This window comes from Rhincodon typus, chromosome 5, assembly GCF_021869965.1.
Source record: "Rhincodon typus isolate 14 chromosome 5, sRhiTyp1.1, whole genome shotgun sequence".
Taxonomy (NCBI): domain Eukaryota; kingdom Metazoa; phylum Chordata; class Chondrichthyes; order Orectolobiformes; family Rhincodontidae; genus Rhincodon; species Rhincodon typus.
This window is the reverse complement of record NC_063336.1, coordinates 73,846,335-73,856,028: the sequence shown is the minus strand read 5'-3', so window position 1 is coordinate 73,856,028 and position 9,694 is coordinate 73,846,335. Positions and strand designations below refer to the sequence as shown.

Here is a 9,694-nt window from a genome sequence, read left to right as displayed (position 1 = left end):
ACACCTTCAGTCCTGTATTAACCCCCGCCCCCCCTTCTCATTTTCATTCGTTTTTCCAGTGTTTGATTGCTAGCCTTTTCCAAACACACTCCTGTTTGTGTCTGTACTGGAGACTTTAATAACCTCTCCTGAATTCTCCTTTCCTGTCATTGCTTTCATATTTTTCCACCCAGTTGAATCCACCAGACTGGGAGTGGCTACTTGAAAGTAGAAGTCTTTTAATCCTCTTCCTCTTAATATGAGTTAAAATCCCTTAGGATGAAGGAAAATCCCATCTGCTAAAGGTATTTGGGGCTCCTCTTTGCCCTCTTAATTGCTTTAGTAAGCATTCCCTCCACACTGTCTCTGTACTCCTGGATGGCCTTCCCTGTTTTTGATGCTTTATACCTAACAAATGCTGCTTCTTTGATCAAACTCTAGGTCTCCCTTGACATCCACAGTTCCCGAGTCCTGATGTTGCTGTCCTTGCCCTTCACTCTTCAACAAACATGCAGACCCTAAACTCTCATGACACTACTTTTAAGAGACTCCTACTTTCAAGTAGCCACTCCCAGTTTGCTTACCAGATACTGTTTAATGATATTGAAATTGGCCTTCCTCCACTTTAGACACTTAACTTATGCACTATCCTTATCCCTTTCCATGAGGACTATAAAACCTTCAGAGTTATGGTCACTATTCCCAAAATATTCATCATCTTGTCTGGCTTCATTTTGAAGGATTAGTTCTGGTTGGACTATATGTACTGGCACAAGAAGCTCTCCTAGATGCACTTTAAAAATTGCATCCATCTAAACCTCTCTCTTTCAAATGTGATCCCAATTAATGTTAGCAAAGTTGAAATCTCCTACTACTATAACCTTATTCCACTCATGCCTCTCTTCACGTGTACTCCTATCTCTCTCTGACTGTTGTGAGTCCTGTAGTATAATCCCAGCAAAGTGATTTGTTTATTCCTGAACTTTTACCCAGATTAGACCATAATATATGGGAGCAGAATTAGGCCATTTAGCTAATCGAGTTTGCTTCCCCCATTTGAGCATGGCTGATAAATTTCTCAATCCCATTCTCCTGCCTTCTCCCTGTAACCCTTGATCTCCTTACTAATCAAGAGCCTATTTATCTCTGCCTTAATTCCACTTAAGGATTTAGCCTCCATAGCCTTCTGCAGCAATAACTTAGCAGCAATGCCCTCATTCCTTCATCCAGATCATTGTTATTGCGAATTGTTATGTTCCCAACACTGACCCCTGTGGAACTCTGCTCGTCACCAGCTGCCATCCTGAAAAGGAAACCTTTTATTCCCACACTTTGCCATCTGCCAGTCAGCCAATCCTGTATCCATGCCAGTACCTTGCCCCAACACCATGGGCTTTTTATCCTGTTTAACAACCTCCTGTATGGCACGTGGTCAAAGGCCTTCTGGAAATCCAAACAGATCATGGCCACTGACTGTGTCTCTTTTCTAACTTGCTCATTACCTCCTCCAAAAAATTCTAACAGATTTGTCAAGTGTGACCTCCCTTTAATGAAGCTGTGCTGACTCAGCCCTATTTTAGCATGCACTTACAAGTACTTTGCAGTCTGATCCTTAATAATGGACACTAAAATCTTATCAATAACTGTGGTTAGGCTTACTGGGCTATAGCTTCTTCTCTTCTGCCTCCCTCTCTTAAATAGGCATGTTACATTAGCCATTTTCTAGCCCTGCGGGACCGTCCATGACCTCAGTGATTCTTGAAAGATCACCACAAATGCCTTTACAATATCCTCTGCTTTCTCCTTCAGAACCCTGGGTCCTTCTATGTGCCTTTGCCTGTCTATCCCCACCCCTTTCCTCTGCCTGCCCCACCACCCCCTTTTTTTGTAAGCCTGGTTCTCAATCGCCATTCTGCCTCTTGCACCTGCAGCCACTCTGTCTCTGTCTCTGCATTCAGCTCTCGCTCTGTCTAAAGCAGTCCCACGACATCTTGCTTGGCCTCCCACTCCCCCATCCCCACCCCCACCCCTCCAAATTGGCCTGCTGTTCTTCTTTCCCACTTCTCCCTCCTCCCCACTTCTCCTTCCTTATCTTGCCCTTATGCTCCCTCTTATCGCTTCCCCACCTGTGCTCAATGACTCCCCAGCTACCTATCCCTCCTGGTGGTGCTAAACCTGGTTCCTAAGTCATTCACCTCACCACTTTTCTGTCATATGATTCCAATTGCTTCTCCTTGTTCAAAATGAAGTGTGTTTCTATTTTCCTCATTCACAGCTCTGCTACATATTGTGGCTATGATTTCCCACATTTGGTCTTTTGCTTCAGACTTTGGATCTCTCAGATGGTTTCTGTTGTCAACTGCACATAGTTTGATATTTTGAGTGCGTGTTTACCAACTGTTTGTTATTTTTCCTCCTGTTTTTGTTCAGATGTTCATTTGGAGCTAGAAGATAGAATTGCTAAGTTTATGAGAACTGAAGAAGCTATTATTTACTCTTATGGATTTGCCACAATAGCCAGTGCCATTCCAGCATACTCGAAGAGAGGCGATCTGGTGTTTGTGTAAGTCATTTTCAATAGAAACCTAGCTGCTTTTGCTCATGTGGCACAGATGAGCAAAACAATCATTAAAACAATTAAAAATTGCTGAGATTTTATCCCCACATTTAGTTGTGAAATATGAGAGAATTGTATAATTATACCCTGATCAATAAGTTAGACAATACAATGGCTGTACATGTTTGAAGTCAAGAGGTTACTATCCAAGATATCCTGTTCTTCCAAAATCTGTTTGATTAGTGTAGCTTGTTATGGACATTTGCAGAATGGCATAATTTTGCATTACTTGCCTGGCAGTTACAGATTAAAGCTCAACAGAGATTTGTTGATTCCAGTGTAAGGAACTTTTTAATAACCCACCCAAGCTTTAGACATCCTGTAAAGCCTCCACATCGCGAACCACTAACATTTTGTGGGATTATGTTCCATTAGGTTTTATCTATTATTCAAAATTTTAATTTTTTTTGTCTGATCTTTATCTCGGTTGAACCTCCTTTTTTTTTTTTTTTTTTTTTTTTTGTTTTTTGCTTTTTGCTTTTTGCTTTTTATACCTGATTTGATGTGGAGTTGTCCATCTGACTCTTTCCTCATTCAAACTGTGTTTTCCTTATTAACCAGATATTTGTTTACTCTGTTCATTCAGGTGCTGGATGTTGTGTAGAGTGCGGTGTACTTTTTGGATGTTTGGTTGTTTGAAACTTTAAGTTCAGAAAACATCTGAAGGAAATTACAAACATAATAAACTGCACATTTTTCCACAATATTCAGCATATTACTTTCATCAAACCCATACGGTCTTTTGAAAGTGGATCAGCCTAATTTTAAAGAGGAACAAGAGCTCTGCCACAACAGCATGAGCTAGCTGCCTTTTCTTTTATGTATAACACAGTCTTGAATTAAACTAGTTTTTGTATTAATTTGAGTTGTTCCTGGAATATTTTATCAAGTCTGCATATTAATGAGAATTTTATTTTCAAGTACTGTCAGAAACGTTGCTTTTTCTAAAAATTTCATTTTGGGTTTGTCTTTGCAATCGAGAAAGATGTACACCACATGAGCTGCAACAGTTCAAGAAGCAGTTCTCTGCCACCACCTCTAGGGTAGTTTGGGATGAGCAACAAATATGGACCATCCTACAGTATTCCATTAAATGATCTTTTGAAAGAATGAAAAATGAATTGCCAATTATTAATTGAGAATGCTTGTTAACTTTGCTTCCTTACGTGGCAATTTCTCCAAGCCTGATGTACTGTTTGAAGATCAGGTAAAGTCCAGCATTGATCTCCATTGTCTTATCCTGACCATGACAGCTATATCTTTTTGTGACGTGAGTAATATGCTGTTAGGAGAGAATTAGAAAAATAAATAAAGGTGACCAGAAAACCTCAGTGCCCAATTTGTTACTTTGAAAGAAATATTCCTGATGAAGCTTGCTGTATCATAGGATTGTTTTGTTTAGGTGGTTTAAATTTTCTTACAGGGATGAAGCTGCATGCTTTGCTATTCAAAAAGGTTTGCAAGCTTCACGCAGCAACATAAAGTATTTTAAACACAATGATATGGATGACCTGGAACGATTGCTTAAAGAACAGGAACTTGAGGACCAGAAAGTAAGATGTGATTAACCTTGGTGAAATCAAAAAGAACAAAATTACTTTTTCAAAAATGTTTTTGATCTTTTAGCTGCATGTATATTAAGAAATTATTTCAAATTATTTTTCAAGAATCCTCGCAAAGCACGTGTAACCCGACGATTCCTTGTAGTGGAGGGATTGTACATGAATACTGGGTACATTTGTCCACTCCCGGAGCTGGTAAGAGAAAAATGAGGAGAAGAATAGCTTAGCTGTAGTTATTTCATTTCGAGCAACATATAGCTCATGTGAGATGGACAAAATAGTTCTAATAATGAAAGAAATGGTGCATTTTGTATTAAACTTTTGAATGTTCTGAAATTATTCTTTCATACCTCTTACTGAGAATACCTCTAACTTTGCAGGTAAAATTAAAATATAAATACAAAGTACGGATATTTTTGGAAGAAAGTTTGTCCTTTGGGGTTTTAGGAGAGCATGGACGAGGTGTAACTGAACATTTTGGAGTGAATGTAAGATTTTTTTTTTTGTTCTTGGATCGTATTCTGTAAATCCATTCTACAAAACAACAAGAATTACATTGATACAATGACTTAGTGGCTAACCTTCTGGACTAGTTGTCCAGGGTGTGTACTGTTAATGTGACTTCAAATCCTACCATGAATCTGTAAATTTGAAAAGAACAAAGAATTTGATTATTATGAAAGGACTAGAAAATAAAATTCAGTATTGGCTGACGTGAACACTTGAGCACAGGCTAGTAATGGATCCCTTAAGCCTGCTTCATCATTTGATAAGATCATGGCTTATCTGATTAAGACAGCAAAACCACATTCTCATCTACTGCATAACCTTTGACTGCTTGCTTACTAAGAATCTAATTAAAAAATGTTCAAAGCCTGCTTCTATTATCTTTTCAGGAAATTAGTGTTAAATGGGCGACCCCTTATTTTTAAACAGTGGTGGCCAGTTCTTAATTATCCCATAAGAGGAAACACCACGTCTACATCTATTGTGACAAGATTCTGTCAGGATTTTGAATTTTTTAATCAAGTTGTGTCTTACTCTTCTAAACTCCAGCAAATACAAGCCTAGCCTATCCAGCTGTTCTTCATGAGGCACCCAGTCCATTTCCAATATTAGCCTGGTAAACCTTTTCTGAACTGCTTCCAATATATTTGCATCCCTCCTTTAACTAAGATGGCTAATACTGTACTTGGTATTTCAGATGTGATCTGAATGCTGTGCATAACTGAATCAGAGCCTCCCTATTTTTGTACTTGATTCCCCTCCGAATAAACAATATCATTCTCAACCACAAACCGAAACAGAAAATCCTGGAAACGTTCAACTGTTCTGGCAACATCTATGGAGAGAAATCCGAGTTTTCCTTCTTTTCTGAGGAAGGGTCATTGAACCCAAAATCGATTTTTCTCTCCACAGATGCTGCCAGATTTGCTGACCCTTTCTAGCAATTTGTTTTTGTTATGGTTTCCAGTATCCACAGATTTTTTAAGTAATGTCATTTAATTGGCTTTCCTAATTACCTACTGTGCATGCATACGAGTCCTTTGTGATTCATGCACTGGGACACTAATCTCTCTGCATCTCAGATCACTTTAATTTCTTAGGATTTAAATCAAATATTACGTCATTAATTTTTCTGCAAAAATAGACAATTTCATATTTCCCACATTGATACTGTACATTAGCCAAATCTTTGCTCACTCACTTAACCTGTCCAATCTTTTCATAGCCTCCTTGTGTCCCACAGGTCCAACAGAGTAGCACTTTTCTAGTGATTTGTAATTTTCCTGAGTTCCTCCATCCTTCCCCATTTCCTGATTGATTGATTGCAGTTTCTGAACTGTAACTGGTATCCTCCTGGTGAAGACAAATGCAAGCTATCTATTTAATTCATCTGCGGAGTCTTTATTTTCTGTTACCAATTCTCCAGAATTATATCCTACATAATCAGCACACATTGTTAATATTTTTCTCTGTTAAATGTTTATTTTGGAAGCTCTTTACTGTGTGTTTTGATGTATCTGGCTAGCTTGCTTTTAGTCTAGTTTTTGTCTCCTTAACATTTTAGTCAATCGTCGATTTGTTTTTTTTTGTTGATGTATTCAGTCCAATTTTCTGACCTGCCACCATGCTTTGCATAGTAATGTTTTTTCTTGAAGTTTTTGATATCAAGTTTTTAACATTTTGAGTTAACCACTAATCGTGGTCCTCCCTTTGATTTTTTTTTTTTTAAAAACTGATTGGAACTGACTCTGAAGTAGTCAGATTGTCGTAACAAACCATTTGGATTTCTTGCACTCTTACTCTCTCCTCACTATATATCATGAAATCTTGCATTTGAACCATGTCTCTCCACAGTAATTCTTTGAAAGAGCTATTCAATTAGTCTCTCCAATTCCGTCCAAATATCCCTGAATATATGTTTTGACCTTCCTACCTATCAGTTGATTATGGCTGATATGTGACTTATGAGATTCAGCTATTTTTGTTGAATCTTTGTAGCTTAACCTTCAGACTCTTAACCTATCATTGCTACACTAATCACTGCTACATTCCCTCTCAGGGCAAATGTCTATTTGCTAATATGAGAATCACGGAACTATCCACAGCACTTCTAGTGTTGTCTAACCAGAGTATTGTATAATTGAAGCTTGACTTTTATTTCTTATTCTTGATTGTAAAGGTCAGACTTTTTTGTTTTTACTTTCTTTATTGGTTTATGACATTGTAATGATCTTTGTCTTTAGATCACTAAGTGTCTTTAGACCTCAACTATTTCAAGCATGTTACCATTTAGAAAATGCACTGTTCTATTCTTTCAAGCCCCAAAGTGGGTGATTTCATCCATTTTGCTACAGTTTTGCCCACTCATTTTAATTAAAGTGTCTTTAATTTTATACTTCGATTGACACTTTGCATCACCACATCTGCATCACCTGATTATTTGGATATCTGCCTTTCACTTGCATTATCGATGTTGTTAAGCAATATACTAAATAATTTGGGCCCCAGCACATGTTAATTTGGGAAATAAAGTTCAAGAGAACCTCCAGTTCATGAAAGTCCATTACTTGCTTGCCAGTCGGAGCGGAAGTAGGCCATATGGCCTCTTGAACCTGCTCCACCATTCAATAGGATCCTGGCTAATCCCATGTTGCTCATGTCTACTTTGCTGTATATTCCCCATAACACTTGATTCCCTAACTGATCAAGAATTTATCCATTTCAGCCTTAAATTTACACAAGGACTCTATCCCCATGGTTCTGTGACATGGAGTTCCAAAGACATCCAAACCTTTAAAAGAAGAAATTGCTCTTCATCTCAGTCTTGGCACTCCGTTATTCTGAGACAAGGCCTTGTGGTCCTCGACTCTCCCAAGAGGTACAACATCCTCTCAGCATTTACTCTAAGTGTCTTGAGTCCTTTGTTTCACTTCTCTATACTCCTATGAGTAGAGTTCCAACCTGTTTAGCCTTTGCTGTTAAGACAATACCTCCGTACCAGGGGTAATCCTAGTGAACCTTTCTCTGAACTGCCTCCAATCAAATAATATATTTCTTAAATATTTGAACCAAAACTGCTCATGGTACTCCAGGTGTGGTCTCACCAGCAACTTGCAGAATTACAGTAAGACTTCCCTACTACTCCAAACCCTCGAAATAAGAGCCATCATTCTGTTAGCCTTCCTGATTACCTGCTGCACTTGTGCACTAGCTTTTGTGTTTTGTGCACAGCTGCTCCAAGTCCTTTTGTGCTGCAGCTTTCGGCAGTTTTTCTGCATTTAAATAATATTCTGTTCATTAGCTCTTCCTTCGTAAATGAACAACATCACACTTTCCTACATTATACTCCATTTGCCAACTTTTTGCCCACTTACTTAGCCTATCAACATCTCTCTCTAAATTGTGTGCATCATTCTGGCAGTTTGTCTTTCTGTCCATTTTTGTGTTGTCTGCAAATTTGATTCACTTTCTTTCTCCATGTAATCAATAAATGCTTGTTGCTAGCATGAACCAAACTGACAGCTTGGAAAAAAACGGTTGAGGCCAAGTCTTGAGATGTTTTATAAAAATGTATGACACTATGTAAATATATAAAATGTACAATGGATTACTTTTTTTTGTTTCCTAAGTAAATTCAGTTCCTGTGGTTTTGCGTGTAGGCGTGAAAATCAGGGCACTTTTTTTCAAATAGGGGAGTTATCAATGTTTTTCTGAATGATGAGATCATATGCTGTTTTTAATAGATACTTTCACTTTGACACAATTCTTTTCCTCAATTTAAATGCAGATTAATGATATTGACCTTATAAGTGCAAATATGGAGAACTCCTTGGCCTCTATTGGAGGATTTTGCTGTGGAAGATCCTTTGTTATTGATCACCAGGTAGGTGCACTTTACTTTTGACAAATTTACTATTCCTGCCCTCCCTTCTCTCCTTCCATCCTGCTAAATTGAAAAAAGGAAATGGTATATGCGTTAAACAAATATTTCTACATCAGTCTTTAAGTTGGAAGATACTTTGAACATCCCATTAATACAAAGGAATATGGGAGAGGAATTGCGTACCATAAGTTGCAGTAAGACTTCTACTCTTCTTCTCCAATCCCTTGAAATTAGGGCCAACATTTTCATTAGTTGTCCTGATTAATTACTGCACCTGTGTGCCAGCTTTGTGTTTCATGCACAAGTGCCCCCAAGTCCCTTTTTGTGTTGCAAGTTTCTGTAGTTTCTTTTGTTCTCCCTTCCAAAATGAACAGCTTTGCATTTTCCTGCATTGTGTTCCATTTGCCAACTTTTTGCTGGCTTACTAAACCTATCAATATCTCTCTGTAAGCCATATCCCTTTCACAATCTGCCTTTCCACCTACCTCCTTTTTTATTTTCAAATTTGGTTTCAGTAAATATACTTCCTTCCTTCCAAAATGTTTAATGTATTGTAAACCATTGTGGTCCTAGCACTGATCCCTGAAGAACCCCACTGGTCACAAATCATCAACCTGAAAAAGAACTCCTTATCCCACTTTGGAAACAAAAACAGAAATTGCTGGAAATGCTCACTTGCAGGCTCTTGCCCGCAAAACAACCTCCAAAAGTCGAGAACGCCCTCAACCGTGTCTCCCACATCTCCCGCACCTCATCCCTCACACCCCGTCCACGCAATAAAAACCAAAAAAGAATCCCCCTCGTCCTCACGTACCACCCCACCAACCTCCGGATCCAACGCATCATCCTCCGACGCTTCCGCCATCTGCAATCCGACCCCACCACCAAAGACATCTTTCCCTCCCCACCTTTATCTGCTTTCCGGAGGGACAACTCTCTCCGTGACTCCCTTGTCCGCTCCACACTTCCCTCCAGCTCCACCACACCCGGCACTTTTCCCTGCAACCGCAGGAAGTGCTACACCTGCCCCCATACCTCCTCCCTCACCCCCATCCCAGGCCCCAAGAAGACTTTCCACATCAAGCAGATGTTCACCTGCACATCTGCCAATGTGGTATACTGCATCCGCTGTACCCGGTGTGGCTT

General features: G+C 39.0%; 1 protein-coding gene across 1 annotated transcript in view; it reads left to right on the top strand.

Moving 5' to 3' along the window:
• Positions 1-2,405: 2,405 nt before the first annotated feature.
• The window catches only part of LOC125483153 (serine palmitoyltransferase 1), a 22,273-nt gene continuing 14,984 nt past the window's right edge, over positions 2,406-9,694 (top strand). Inside the window, exons 1-5 of the mRNA XM_048597071.1 lie at positions 2,406-2,542; positions 4,020-4,149; positions 4,264-4,353; positions 4,539-4,646; positions 8,453-8,548. Of these exons, the coding sequence (XP_048453028.1) occupies positions 2,448-2,542; positions 4,020-4,149; positions 4,264-4,353; positions 4,539-4,646; positions 8,453-8,548 (519 nt within the window). The 5' untranslated portion in view covers positions 2,406-2,447. The remainder of the gene's footprint in view (positions 2,543-4,019; positions 4,150-4,263; positions 4,354-4,538; positions 4,647-8,452; positions 8,549-9,694) is intronic.